The sequence below is a fragment of the Anopheles gambiae genome, chromosome 3 (genome assembly GCF_943734735.2).
Source record: "Anopheles gambiae chromosome 3, idAnoGambNW_F1_1, whole genome shotgun sequence".
Taxonomy (NCBI): domain Eukaryota; kingdom Metazoa; phylum Arthropoda; class Insecta; order Diptera; family Culicidae; genus Anopheles; species Anopheles gambiae.
This window is the reverse complement of record NC_064602.1, coordinates 35,363,707-35,379,473: the sequence shown is the minus strand read 5'-3', so window position 1 is coordinate 35,379,473 and position 15,767 is coordinate 35,363,707. Positions and strand designations below refer to the sequence as shown.

General features: G+C 47.2%; 1 protein-coding gene across 15 annotated transcripts in view; it reads left to right on the top strand.

The window, feature by feature from the left end:
• Positions 1–15,767, top strand: part of LOC1271375 (rap1 GTPase-activating protein 1) — a 161,353-nt gene that overhangs the window by 79,075 nt on the left and 66,511 nt on the right. For all 15 annotated transcript variants that reach the window (XM_061657907.1, XM_061657906.1, XM_061657902.1 and 12 more), the window contains one exon: positions 15,439–15,649. In XM_061657907.1, coding sequence (XP_061513891.1) covers positions 15,439–15,649 — 211 coding nt within the window. The remainder of the gene's footprint in view (positions 1–15,438; positions 15,650–15,767) is intronic.

Sequence of the window (15,767 nt, the reverse complement as noted above, 5' to 3'; positions counted from 1 at the left end):
TGTACCCAGGAAAACGGAAAGCCATTGCCAACGAAGCTTGAAAGAGGATTTTCCCCAGACGCCGGGCACTGTTGTGTGGAGTTTTGTTTTATTTTCGGTTTCGTTTCGCACATCCACTGTGTTGTTCATGTCAGCCCCTAAATATGGTGTAGCCGCGAAACGATGAAGCGATGAACGCACCATCCAGTTGCATTTTGAAGTTTAGAAGTTTTTAGGAATTAGGCAAAAGTTTTTCCTAAAACGGGTATACGTACACACATGAACCCATGAGTCGGTGTGCTGCTGGTGGTGTATTCCGTTTCAAATCGCATAAATATTGACAACCGTATAAAAAGGACGCGTGGAATAGGAAAAATACAAAAAAACAACAATACATCACCATCGGTCCGTGGCGTCGAGTGAAAAGGTAAATCCCTTTTTGCTCTGTTTCCAGCGCTGCCAGCGTCCTACGACACGGGAACGTGTTTATTGAAATAATAGAAAATAATTGAAAGCAAACATATCGCATTACCCTTTTGGTGGGGATTTATTTTCCCTAAAGGTTCGGGCCGTTTTCGCTGGGGTGTGTTTCTGTGTCATCGAAGGAAGTAAAATGCTTCGCAGCAGAGTTTCCCTGGAGTGGAGTGCCAGTGGACAGTTCGCGTTTGATTTTGTGGCTTTTTTTCGTCGTTGTTTTAGGGTCACTTTTTTGGGCGTTTTTGTCTGTGTTTAACACCCCAACGGGGCGACTTTTCAAAGGTGATAGAATTCAATCGGGAAATCGTTAGAACCCGCCGTTAGTGCCATTATACTCCAACTCTCTCTCTCTTTTTTATCTCCTCTGCTGCCGCATTACGGATGCATTGGATGACTTAAAATAAATGCCAGCTCCAATGGTATGCCCTGGTGTATTGTTCTGTGCGGATCACTTTACACACGTGACAATCATAAACAAATAACCGGTTGATTTACAAAAAAAAACCCTAGCGTTGTGTTGCGTGTTACGGTTTGGTTGGTTCGGTTCCGTTCCAAATCCGTTCCGATCGGCCGCAAATCAACACACAGCTCGGGGGCTGAATGCACAATGAGAATGGGAAGATGGACCCAACACACCACTGTTGTTTGCTACATACAAAAAAGACTCATCTTGATCGCTTCGCTGCACTTCGTGCTGTAATACTGGTCAGCGTTGTTGGGTGTAAATTAAAATTCCTCCCGCTTTTTTGTGTTTGGTGTGCTTCAACATAACCACAGCACCGAACGAAGCTCGCGCCCTCTCCGCGTAAAAGTGTGCTTTTGATGCACCGGATTGCATACAACCCGGGCGCTTGAAACCCGGGAGGGATGTATCGCGTTACAGTTCCATTTTCGGTGCGACCAGTGTGGCGACCAGGGCCAGGTAGTTTGGTGGTGGGAAAACAGGCCGGCTGTTGTACGGTCAAACACGAGTCCCGGGTTAGGATTAGAACAGAGAAAAGGGGTCACGGTTTTGTGGTCAGAGCGCTGTGCTCGGGAACGGCCACAGGTCAAGAAACGACAATCCGCAAACGAGCTGCACAAATTCGGTGTGCTGTAATTGAAACAAATGGGTGCGCTTTTGTGTGTGTGTGTGTGTCCTGCCGGCTACACGGCGTACGAAAAAGAGCGTGGAAAGATAGTTGGATGAGCAAACAGCACCAAAAAATTGGGAAGGATTATGGGGCGATTCTGTGCTGTCTTGTTTCGGCTGTGTGAACGTTTGCCAGTGCCCTTCGCGGTGTTTTGTTCGTTAAGCCCTCGCGAGGTTTAAGAGGCTTCGTTGCTAGCAAGAAATAAACAAAGAAAGGAACCTCGCGAGAAGCTGCAAAGAAAGTACCGAGCTGCAAACCCTTAAACTACGAAGAAAGCAGATGCAGACAGCGCCTTGTGCAGCAATGATCTTTTTTTTTAAAGTAAACAGCGAACCCAAGAAAATACGCACACCAAAATGACCGTTGGATTTGGTTGCATTGCAGGATACTGCTTGATTTATGGGCTGATTAAGTGACCGGCACGATGCGCTCCGGGTTACGAAACGATGGATGGCGCCAGTGTCTACGATGCGGTCGCCAATTAGTGTGCGAGAGAATGCAAATAAACTGCGGTTTGTTCGGTAGATTCCAGAAAAGACAGCCGGAGCGGTTCTGGGAATCAATTTCCAACCGAATTCTACTACCGAACCTACAAAACAATGAAGTTTTGTGGCTGTTTGTGGTGCCGCACGATGAAGACATCCTCTCTCTGGAGGGCCATTTCCACAGTAGGTGGCGTAACACTACCCACAGAGTGGCCGCACTGGTGTTCTTGACTGATGATTGTAGTCTTTCGAGGGGATGTCTTTTTCCCGTTTGCTTTCACCTGGTTGGTTGATGCTCTAGGCTCTCTTTCCTAGAAGATACAATCAACTCCCGGACTCCGGTGCGGGGTTTTTGATTCCGGTGTCCGTTTTTTCCCCTACTTCGAAGGTGTTGAGTTCCGCGAGTTCCGGTGACGGAGTCGTTTGCTCAGGCTAATTAAGGTAAAACAATTTACCATCCGCGCGCGTCCACCCCAGCTCCAGGGATTGGCTCGGTGTGGAGACACTAATTACCATCCAATTAGTATGCTAAGCGACGAGCAGCACCCGAACGAACGATTCCGCCGGAGCTCTCCGATGGGTTTTTGGGATGCGGCTCCGATGTCTTAATTTCGCTGCGTTTGGGCGTTTTGCCGCTTGGAAGACGCCGAGTTGCCGCCGAGGGATTGACAGCGGACAGCGGAGGGTTTGTTTGTCACTCGGGTATCCCGTGGGTAGTAGTAGCTTGGCCGGCTTGGTAGGTGGTGGATTGCTGGAGCGGGATATTATAGGTGCGATTCTTCACCCCAAAACGTCCTCTTCAGAAATTAAGACCCCCGGTGTCCGGCGACGACGGCAGCAAAACACCCGTTTCGTGTAAGCGGCTACCGGCACTGTCGCGAACTCCCGGTGAGGTATTTATTCCCAAAATTAGCAAATGAGACAAAAGCCGGCGGCACATACCACAGGTCCACCGGGATCCTTTGTTCGGGGTTTTGAAAATGCTGGAGCGTGGCGTTGGGTTCTAAATTAAAAATTCTAATTCTTCGCCCGATCGATGTTGCCTCGGCGTGGGATGGGGCGGTCTGTAGGTGGTCAAAACAAAACGGTTCACTCCCTGGAGGGTGCTTTCCAAACCACCCCGAGTGTGTATGTGGGAGTGGGGGGGGAGGGGGGGGACTGTGGATCGTGCGTGCGCACTAATGGCGTTGCGGTTGATGATCGCGCCCCGTCTGGCGACTCCGATTGAAACGCGTTCGGAATCAAATTTCCAGTGCCGTGTTTGCCATCGGTACTACCTACTCAACTTCGGACGTTCGTGAAGAAGAGCTGTGCCCACGCTACCAACGCCTAATCTTGATGCAGTTGGGTCCTCTCTCCCTTTTCTGGATGTACAATTAGGCGCCCTCTGGAAATTCAGACAAAACATCGTATCAGGTGTATCACGTAGCGTCCCATTTGTGGAGAGGCAAGATTTTGGAAGCTTTTGGAGCATGTCCGATACGATGATACGAAGACGTATCATTTAATGGGGGACAACTCATTCCCTCTGGGCTGTGTGTAATTTGGTGAATGAATACCATCTCACCAGCACTGTGTGGCATTGGCTTCTATTGGGAATTACAGTTTCCAGCTTCTTGTTCGAAGATAGAGCGCTAGAGCATTCCCTCGTCAAACACGGGATCAAAAGAACCAAACTGAACGATGGGTAAACCTTATCGAAGTCTTCTCCTCGTGTCGATACGGTATTTGACTACCTTTCGATGGGTTACCTCCCTAGGGCAACCGTTGGTTTGAAGTTGGACGCCGAAAAACGCAAACGACACCACATCGCCATCGTTCAGACACGGAAGCGCACGCTTGAGGGCACCTCCGAGCGTGCCAATGCCGTTTCGGATGTGCATCTCGTATGCATTTACCTGATGGCTAGAGCTTCCTTCCTTGCATGCATGCGCACGGTTCCAAAACAACGGTGCACATGCAATGTGGTTACATCTGTCAAAGTCATCCAGTAACAAGGACCAGTACCATCTACCCTCAAGGGACACACGGTACACTCCTCTCGTTTCTCCATTCACCAGCATTGCAATTGCAGGCTTTATCATCCAAATTGAGACACATTTCCACGTTCGACTTTCACCCAATGCAGAATGGTGCAATTATGAATAGAATGGTTTAATTAATTTTCTGAAATTTCGAACTTAAATCAAAGCCCCGCTCGTAGGGACCGCTCGGAAACAGCAGCACGGTAATTGTTATGGTTACGGGGAGGGAGATGAACCTTTTGCTGGGTGGGATATTGCTCAAAATCGAGGAGAGGGACACGGCATTGTACGCGCAGCGGGAGGCGTCGCACCAAGAGTCCCGGGCGTCGATATTGGACGATTGGCAAACAGCATTTGTTTGCAGATTTATGCGCTTCCCCCCCGTGTTTGTGGCAATAGAAATCGGGACGCATACGTAATGTAGCTGTGCCTGTCTGTCTGTTCGGTGCTGTCCAAAAATGGTGCACAATGCCCATTAGTGTTCTGTGTGTGATGACCGTATGTAACGGTAGAGAGAACAAAGCGTAAGGTGTGTGTGTTTGCGGCACAGCGCTGTGACCGGAAGCAAACCTAATCAGCATTCAGTCACTCGTTGGACCTAACTAAGGGACCGGAGGGATCCGGAGGTTGGTCGTAAAAGTAGCCAGCGGGAGGAGGATCAATACTGGCCAAAATTGGTGCTAGCTGACGCGTTGACGTAGGACGTATTCTTCAACTGAATCCCTGGGACGATGCTGAGAATGAGGAACAAAACATCAACACCACCGTGTTGACCACAAGCAAACCGGAAAACTGTACCCCGCCCATGGGACCTTTTAATGTCCGTTTGCGATTGAAGGGGTTTTTTTGTTGCTTTGCTTCACTAGACAACGCAACGCTCAGGCTCAGATAGAGAACGGTTTGGAGGATTTTTCACACACCATTGCTGATTCCCACGCCTTGTGGCTCAAGAAAAGTAATCAAAAGCACATTTTCTGGGCGCAAAAAAACGGGCACAGAACTGGAAATGAGGAATACTCACGAAAACTAGGATAAACTATGCGTCGTTTGTGTGTGTGTGTGTGTTTCGTATTTGTACCGCCCGCTGAGTATAGATCCCTAAACCCAGCAGGATGTCTGGTAGGTGGATATTGAAGAAGGAACCCAGGAACACGGAACGGTTTTACGTCGAAAAATCGAAACCTCATTAAAGAAAATGAGAAACGGCCAACAACGACAAAAAATCGATCATTATTTTGCCATCATCGAGCTTGAAGGGGGGGAGACCTAGCGTGCGCCTTAAGGAAGTGTGCAGTATCGATGGGAAACGCCTTCAAGTGACTTTCTCCTCCCGTTAGAAACGTTAAGATACCTTGCGAGGACACAAAAAAGGATGCGGTAGCGTACAATAACTACCCATTGGAAAAGGAAGGAGTTTTAAGAAACTCAGCAACAATACAAAAAAACACCCCTTCCGGCGAAATTGAGAAGAGTTGGCGGTCCTGCTGCGGTAAGCGAAACGATCGTTCGCCCGTTTGACTTTGTTTTGTTCCACATTTTCCTTGATCGGACGCTGGCGTGTCGTCCTGGTCCCTCCCGGAGGGCACAGCGGCAAAAATAACCGTACACAGTCGTCCTTTTTTTGTCACTTTGGACAAAAAAAAGCATTAAGTGTCCCCCGTATTTTTTCACGCTTTAGCAAGCAAAGGCTGCAATTACCGTCACCACTGCGCTCGCCTGGCCTGTCGGTTTTCGTTAGTTGGAATTGGACTTTTCGGGGCGTTCTTCTCGAGGATAAAACCTTCGGCGAACAGTTTGAACAGGGTTTCTTAAGGGGACTGTGTGTGTGTGTAAGGCGCAAGCGACATAAGAAATGCAGAAGTAACTTCGTCCTGTTTCGCAAAGGGTAAAATTGATTTCCGGCCAATAATGCGGGGACGGCGTGGGGAGGTTTTTTTGTGGGTTGCTAATTTGGGCCTTCGCTAAATGTAAATCGGGACTTTTGAACGGTTTTCGTAATTCGGGAAGTAGCTTAATTTGCAAAGGGAAACTTTTACGGGGGTTCGGAAATTGGCAGTCCTGCTCCGGCGGAGGGGGAAATAAAATTCCTTTAATGGGTGGCCACCGGAATCGTAAAAATTGATTGACAAAGTGTTTTTCAAAATATTTTGCAAACGCTTGCAAGGAGATCCTTGCCATTTTAATTCTTCGCGTTTGCACAAAACTTCTTGAGCAAATCATGTATAATGCGTCACCCATCTGAAGATCCTTTTTTAGCGTCCCAAAGGAGAATTAAGAATTAAAAAAAAAGACAAAACTCCTTAAATAAAAAGCAATCAAAGAGTGCGTTGCGTGACAACGGGACGGTCGCACAAACGGACGCCAACTGAGCAAAACGACGGTGTGTTGTGTGTGAAGCATCTTTTTCCGCCGCTTTCGATCGGATTTGTTGCCGTTGTTGTTTTCTCACGCAAATTATGCTGGTACTATGCGAACCAGGCAGCACTGCAGCCCGTGAGTGACACTTGACTTTTGGACGGCGCGCGTCGTTTCGATTGAAGCGGGCTGACAGCGGGAAAATAAATTGACTTTTTTTTCTCTCCTTCTTCTTGCCTTAAAGAATCAAGCACCGCTAACGTCGGTTCGATCGATTCGCTTATTCTTTCGATACTTTTTTTTTCAAGGGTCCTCTTTCATCTTCCAACTTCTTCCACTCACATTTCACGTCTTTTGTGCGCGCGCGCGGAGCTAACAGGGACACTTTGAACGGTCGTGCGACTTTCCTTCTCGTACGATGATGATGATGGTCATCTTAACGTTTTGCTGCTGGAAGATTAAAGCCGCTACAAGCTGTGTGCATTTTCCCCCTCTTCACTGGACAGCAATGAAAAATCAAGGACCACCGCGTACGGAGGCAGATTAATGGTACTTTTATTAAAGTGAACAAAAAAAAATGCAATCCGGTCAAGAAAAACAAATTTCCCATAGCGCGCGCGAGCAGGGAATGGTTTGCGCGGACGCTACAAAGCAACTTTCCCTTTTCCCGGTGTGCGCGTACAAGGGGGAGGAGGTTTCGAGCGTCTCAGCGTCCATCAGCCAAGCGATTTCCAAGTGGTTGATTGACGAACGCGTCGAGCGTTCTTGCCGTTGTTGTGCATAACTTGTTCGATGGAACTTGTTTCGCGATTAGCGTCGCGATCTAAAAAACCAAAAAAAAACCCTAACGGACGGTGCCGCACGCTGCCCTGTTCCCTTCCGCGTCTTTTCAATGGAGGTTTTTCCCCTGTTAAGACCATTTCTCCCCTGCCCGAAAACAATGCAAATCGCTGCGTTGACAAGACGGCGGCTCGCGTGCATCTCACGCACAATTGACGGTCTAATAGAACACGGAGGGAACGTCGCAGAAACCCCTTGGCCGTGGCGCGATAAAGCAGGATAAGAAGCGCGCGAAGAAAGTAGGGAGAGTTTTGGCGTCCCTCCTTTTCGTTCCCTTTCGTTTGGCCGTAGGGTACCGTGGGCAAAGTGAAAGTTGTTTTGCTGCCGTACGAGCGGCTATAGGAGCCATTGTTTAATAGAACTTGTATTCAAATCTGTCGATTCTGTCGCGTCGCGGAGAAAGAATTGAGGCGAAACCGGGCGTAAGAACTATCTAAATCTTTCGCGCATATGGGTTTTTTTACTCACGCTTGCGCTTTAGAGTTTGAGCGTAAAAAAGGGGTGTGTTGGTGGGAACCGTGGAACGATTTTTGGCCGGCCTTTCAAGGTGTTTTGTGCTTGCCACCGGGCTGTGCGTCTTGGCTGCCGTGAAATTGTTGCATTCGGAGGCATTGAGTTTCGAATCGCTGGCAGGGGGAAACTGGTGGATTCCGTTCCTTTCCTTTTCTTTTTTTTGGAGAGTAATTTTTCCCAAACTGCCCGCTGGCGCGCCGTTGGACTCTGGCACGCACACACACAAACGGGGAGGATATGTGCGTAGTCATTGTTATTACAGGGCTATTAAAAGTTCTTGATTTATGATTTGGCGGGTTCGGTCGTGTTTTTTTTTATTAAATAACGGTTCTGTTTGCTGGAGATTGCCAGCGTTTTGGCACGCTCATAATTGGGCAGCTCTAGAAATGTGACTCTTTTGGTGTGTGTTACAAAGGAACGTCAGCGCGTTGGTCACTTAAAGGGAATGGCGGAAGAATGTCGTCCAAGCATACCAGGGGAGTACGTGAAACCGTGTTTTTTGTTTCTCTTTTTGTTTCCTAAGCATATGCGGAAGAAGATATCTCTTACACACAGCAGCATTAGACATCCAGAACAAAGCAGAGAAACAAATGGGCAAAGGCCGTAAAGTTCTGTACCACCCCGGGACCGGCTGTGACGGGTTTGGTCGATGGTTTTATGCGTGTGAAATATTTAATTTTCGCATTTTTCACCTCGCGTGTATGACAGAGTTTTAAACGCTCATTTGAAGCATCGTAAGCTCTCTGCTCGTTGATGAAACGCATAAAAATATAAACTTTATGTATGTGTGTGTGTGTGAGCAAAGAATGGTAATACATCTCGTAATCCCGCACGATTTAAGATCATCACAAACCATCACAAGCATCAAGCTTACGGAGAAAGATTTGCACAGCAAAGAACATCACTTAATAGCGCCCGTTATGAAATCGTGGAAGTTGCTGCTCACCCTTTGGTTTTCTCCTGCTTCGCTTTGCGTTCCCTCTAAACGCGACCGCACAACTTCCAGCTCGTGCAAACAATGGCGCTAAACAATTACGCTTTCACCGGGCCGGGCTTTTTATAGAATCATATTTTTTCCCAATCCCCACCCGATAAACACCCATCGTCGTCTTGTCGAGTGGAAAAAGAAAAGAAAGCATTAGTATGGTATATGATTGTTGCTTTGCATGCATGTGGAAAAAGGATTTAGTTTGAAGGGAAAGCCGCTAAAAGAGGCTTATTATTTGAATGCTCAATCGCCAGAAATGTATCCCCCGAGAACGAGCGACCGCATCATCATTTGTAATTTCCTTTTGTAACAGAAAGTCGATGATGATGATGGTTACGGTTGTGCAGGTGATAAATGATTGCATGACATGAAATTTCGGGGTTTGCGCTTCTATTTTTGCGCAACTCAAACTTGCAGTAAGCAGCAACTTTGCAAGAGAAGAAAAGGGTCGTACGGTTCTGTCCCTCCGTCCCTACTGCAATCAAACGGCATCGTGCGTGTGTGGTACCATTTCTTGACACGAAACGCGGCGACGACGGGGTGTAAGACATCATTAATCGATTCCTTTCTGGAAGAGGGAACGAAAAAGAGGGGGACCTCAATTTGTGCCATATAAAAGAAGCCAGGCTGTCGAGAAAACTGTGTTGCTGTGTCGAATTTTATTGTTATTATCGTTCAGAGGTTTATGAACTATTATGCAAAAACACACCTCCCGCTGCTTCGCGCGGCTTTGCGGGACGCGCTTAAGAACTGGGAAAAATGCATCACCACCGCAAACACGATAATGATGTGTTGTGCATCGGAGAGGCTTAGCGAAACCGTGGGACAACACTGAACTGGGAAATCGTCGGCTGCAGATTGTTGCAGATAATGCGCCCGAGAGTGAAGCAGACCGTACCGGATTTGTTTACGTGTGCATCCTCTGTTTGGGTCTTTGGGCTTGCAAATGATAGTTACAATTGATGGTAAATTGATTTTTCCTATTCCAACACGGTCGTAAGGAAGTTTAAACATCCATTCCATTCTGGGGTCGTTGCAAAACAAAAGTAAGGCGCCCGTTCATGCTGCATTGACAACTGTGTAACCCTGGGCAAAAGTAAGCATACCGGGCTTGGGAGTGTAAATAATCATTCCTTTCCATAACTCAACCGTGCAGGCGCGGTGCAGGCAGCCTAATCAGCTTCTCTCAACCGTCGTCTTCGTTGTCGGGTTCGTCGCCTTCGCCCGTCCCGATGTTTGTTTGCTTGCAAATGCAGCATTAAAAGTTTACAACCAAAGCCGGGCCCAGAATGTTTATGGCACAATCTCTCGAGCATTAGCTTTTAATTGTTATCCTTTGAGAAGAGTGAGGTATGCATCGCCAGTTGTGTTGGTTTATATGTGGTACACGTTTGTATTAAAATGGCAAATTGCCCATCTACCCTTCGACACGGAATCGAAGGTCACCATCATTTGCCGCTGATTGAGCTTAATGCGTGTTTCTGGCTGTGTGTGGCGGTTTGTTTATGTTTTGTTTCGAACCGGGTCAGTATGCAGCCATGTGCTTAACCTTTGACGTATCGATCGAGCAAATAGAAACTGGTTGAATTATGGATTTTTTCCCCCCAATGAGATGAGTTCCATTCTCGTTGGATCATATTGAAAATGCACTTTTAAAGTGTAATACTTGCCAACTCCATCACAAGCCGGAAGAACGGAAGTTCTTTGCAGCAACCCTCTCCCTTTCGCCTCGCCTCGTTTAGAAGGACCGAGTGTAGTCGGCGTTTGCGTAGCGTTAAACATAATTAAATCAAAATCAAACTGCAAACAATCGACGGGACCGGAGTTGTTCGGGGTAACCTCTTCTGCGCTAGGCCGCACGGTGCGTCATTGAAGGCTGTGTAACGCGGCGTTACGTTTCAATCAGTTCAGCCAACCGTGTAACGGCGCTGAACCTCGGTACGAGGGCGCTCACGCACACAAACATCGCTTGCAAAAGTCCTTGTCCTGTCCCGGAGGCGGGTGGTGGTGGTGGAATCAAGGTGGCATAGGTCTCTAAACCACCCTGATTCCAGCAGTCCACCGCGCTCGTATGTGCGGGGTGTTGATGGAAAAGATGAACTCAAATGCGAACGAACGTAGATAGAATGAAGAGATTATCCCTACGGATTTGGTCGGGAAATTTCATCAAACAACACGTCCCGCTACCTACCTACCCCCCTGTCAGGTGATGATTTTTATAAGCTGGCTACGAACGAAAAAACACTGAGGGATTAGACCAAATTGGAGCAAAGATGAAGAATTATGGAAACAATGAGCGCGTTGCTCGGGGTTTTGTTCGCTTTTAATAAAGAAAGGCGCTGTTGATTGTTTTGCTCCACGTAGAAGTAATTTCTAAGTCAAATCATTTGTTTAAAGGTAATCCTTCCAATTTAATGCCCTTACTTTTGCTTATTTATCTAGAAATTGATCTGTTGCTCCTTTCTTTTTGCTGCTCCCCGTATCACACTGTTTGATCTGAAACCACAGTTCGACACAGTGCTAAATATTTGTTTAAGCGCATTGCGCCAATGATGACACTGTTCCAAATTAAGCTGCCAAAGAACCAACAACATTTAAATCATTTTTTCTAACCTATTTTTCGGGTGCGCATCTCGGGTAAATCCCAAGGGTTGAGTTGAAGCATTACAACACCCGGCTGGCCCGGCACGCCCGTATGCAAAACAGCTATCCCATCCCGTTGCTGGAACAGCGAGGGTTCGGGAGGTTGTGTCATCGTTCAGGGGTCTTCCCCGGGAGAGAGATGGTGTTTAGATTGGATCAGTGAAAATTAAAAAGTTCATTTCCGGGCTCACTTCAATCAGAGAGGCTTTGAACACAGCAGAACGTATAAAATGCAAATCGAGTAGTGAACTGAATGCACCAGAACGCACATTGGGATTGATTGGGACGTTTTGGGGTGTGCGTGACCCGTTTTTTGTTGTTGTTGAAGGACCCTAAAGGTACCGCCGCACAAGATGCATCAGCAGAGCAGCAAATCAAAATACACCGAATAAGTGCCATTCGGTAATTTAAATCTTCTAAATTACTAATTTATGCGAAACTCTTCAAGCACAACGCGCTATGCCATGCAATGAGCACACACACAAATCGTTGCATATTTCATAGTTTTATGGGCCACAAGGAATCTATTTCAAAAACACACATAACTGTCAAATATTGCAATTAAAAGTACAAGTACAGAAAACACATTACTTCGAAGGTCTCGTTCTCTGCGCTGGGAATGCAAATGAGGTTGCAGAATTGAAATTGCAAACTAGAGACCCACACTAGACGACGGGGAACCCATACAATTCTAGTGACACATATATTTGATATTCAATGTTTATACTCCGATCAAAGTCATAAAACACCTCCGGAGTAAAAAGAAAAAAAAAAGAGGCTCAACACCGATCGTGTGTGTGTGATTACAGTTCCGGAATATCAAAGCCCGCGTTAGTTTGCAGTGCAAAAAAGTACAATAATAGAAAACTCTCTGCGTCTCTGCGAATAGAATGACATGCAGAGGTAAACAAAACAAACAAATAGTGCCGAGGGATAAATTTTGCACAAGCACAAGCAAGTGAGCAAGTACTTCCGGTACTGTGCTGCAACAGAGCGCGATGGTAAACGAGATCCAATAAGAGCAGAACGAAGGGTTAGAGAGAAGGGAGAGAGGGTCTGAAACACTCTGTCCATTCGTATTTACCTTCTGACTGTGTGTGTGTGTGCTGTCTGTCAGTTGCAGCTAGGGCGGCTCGGTAGGTTTTGGTTTTGGTCTGTCAGTTAAAACTGGAGAATCAACCATATTTGAATATACATATTCCCAAGCATCTTCTTCCTGCTCCAACTCCTCCTCCTCCCCTTCTTCCCGGCAGAAAAGATCACCACTACCGCCAACCAGAGGAGGAGGGGGCTGATAAATCGGTTCCAATTCCAGACACTGACCTGGTTGTTATGCAACAGTGCACAACGAACACAACGTCCGAGGCCCTGCCGAGGGATTGGAATTGCGAAGATCCCAGGAAATACGGGGCTATACCAAGTGGGCGCGTGGGCCGGAACCACCACTTATACACAGGCACCAACCATTGGTCAGCGATGAAGCGATGAAGCAAAGATGTGAACCATTGCAGCAGTGCAATAATAACGAGTGTGGAGCGTCCGCGCAATGCACCACCGGAGTGCGCACTTCAGAATATGCAGATGATCTTCATTGAGTGCAACTGGAACGGCAGAAAGGAAGCTAGGAGAGGAAGTGATAGAGGGAACTCAACATCAAACCCTGTGGACGTCTAACCCGTTCCGAGTGTGGTTCGAGCGTTCCACTTTGACCAGTGACGGGACCAGGGAGTTCAAGGGAAAATCCCAACCCGACGATGGAAATTTCACGGAATACGCTATCAAGCAAAGCAGTATACGGGACAGGTGGTGTTGCGGGTTTGGAATGGAAACAAAAATAAATTGGTAAAAAAGCCGGTAGTGTCAGTGTTAGCGAGCAAAAAAAGGGTTATGATTCCGTTCGGGCTGAGTTGAATTTCATTAGCCATTTTGTGTGCTGCTGCCGCCGTCCGGTGGGGTGCCAGGAAGGATACAATGGGGGATGCTCACTTTTGCCGTACTTCTGGCCTCTCACAGCGGGGTAGGCATGAGACACACATCCATAACAGTTTGACCACCTTTCAGCATAATAAACCGAAAGAGGGAATCTTTCAAGTACGCACACAAAACAAAAAACCTTGAATGTTTGGTGATTATGAAAAATTATTCGCCGTTTGCTTTCAAACACACAACAAGAGCACCTCGTGTGTGCGTGTGATCTATTTCCATTTCCGAACGTCACCCTCCCTCTTTTTAAAGGGTGTGTTTGTTTTTTTGCTCTTGTTGCTGTAAAGGTACAAAACGAAACATCGATTCGGACGTTCGAGTTGAACTGGGGGAGAGATGCTCACTTACGCGCATTACAACTAGCATTACACACGGGCCAACCAAGCGGTCGCTCGTTCGAATTGTGTCCTTCAACAGCTTCCCTGGGCTTTCGATAAAAGGGTATCCCTTTGCTGCAACTCTGGTTTATCTGGTCCTCCAGAAAGGGGTGTTACGTGCATAAATCATCCCCCTGTCGCCTCTTGCACGTTGCTGATTATGAATAAATCTTTCTCGCTCGCATAGAGACACACACACACATATGTGCGCATAACCTCAACGCACTGCAAACTGACAGGCAGCACCATCAACAATAACAAACAGTCCGAGTTCGACTTTCGAGTGGGTCGCTCTTTCGGGAAGGGCATTTTTGCGCTAACACTCCCGAGTCCTCACTGTCCACTGGCTGTGGACTTCATTTGGACCGGATTTAGGTGCAATTTGAGTACTAGTCGCAACTTCAATCAAAATAGGAGGGATGCATCAAGGATTCCGGGGAAGGGTTTTGTTTGAACATTATTACACCTTCGAGATAATGAATGTTTGAAGAGGGATTAACGGATTTTAGCGTCTGCTCAAGTGGAGAACATCACCACTTCTCGGGGTGTAAACAAAACCATTCGGAAATTCGGAAAACATTTACCTAGACAGTTTTGGAGGTCGGTCCATTTCCCAGAATTGAACGCAATTTCAGGAAAAGTTCAATAATTTTAATGGAATTTAATTTTCGCTTGATGTGGTGCTGGCGAGAGAATGTCCTTATCATGGCACCATCAATCAAGCGGGCTAGTTAGGAGACGGCAAAGGACGTGCTCATGCATCATCATCGTCCAATTACAGTTGCATTTTAAGGTTCGTTCTCTGGGGACGTTTGAGTGCTCTGCAGTTCCATCACGGTTGCATTTGTTGCGTCCAGTACTGATATGTGCAGACTATTTCTCCTCCTTCAAAACGACCACCAAAACCCTTGGGTGGGAGTACCTAACCGCTCTCTCTCGTTGTAACAATTAATCAGCGATCGGTAAACGATCATTAATCGTGGCACCAGCAGCACCGAGGGCCACCACCATGTACGTCGTCCGTTTGTATTAAAGCTGTCAGCAAATAATGACAAACGTGAGCGCACACCGCCGCCACCATGATGGTGGTCGGTTTAGACCCAAACAGTGTTTAGGTTCGGTGTGTGTCTGTTTTGGATGCGATTAAATTAATTTGTTCTAATCCCTGATACACCACACCCCACACGTTCGTGTTTTTTGATGTAGATGTAATCGCTCCGAGTTGGAACCAGTTTCTGCAGTAGTCGTGCAACAAGCTGCAGCAGCAGTAGCACCGTCTATATGTCTTCCCTTGTGTCTGCATCATGAGGTCACTACAGAAAAGCGCAGCGTCGGCACCGGTGAGGGCAATTAGTTCGCCGGTTTTGGGGCCGCTCGAAAGTGATGGAAAAATGATGAAAACATACACACAAACGCAACGATCAATCATTGCGAGTTAAGGACCCTCTTGACATTGATCCGATCCGTCGGTGGGTTTTGAGAGTTCGTTCGCTGTTGTGCTGCAGTAGTTTCATTGAATGAATGACGGTGACGGTTGTAGTAGATGGTGACCATTCGTAGATAAAACATAATTAATATCACATTAAAGGCTTCATTTAATTGACTCACTGTTTTCTCTCTCTCTCCCTCTCCCACACACAGGCGTCAACATATGGGCGGGTGGACGACGGCAGCGGCAAACGCGAAACAGAATGGACTGTCCGCGGGCACGACCGCACCGAGCAGCAAGAGCGCCACCACCAGCCCGGACCGGTTGCGCGGCGCAACGCACGATCTGTTCGAGCTGCTCGAGCGCGTCCAGTGCTCGCGGCTGGACGATCAGCGCTGCGTTCTACCGTCGTACTTTACACAGGTGCGTAAACTGCTTCTTCCATTTCGTGTATCCTTTCCTTAGTTTTTTTGCCTTCTTTTGCCCCTTTCGATCATCGTTATTACGGTTATTAGTGTGTAAGCCTTTCCGCCACTTTGGA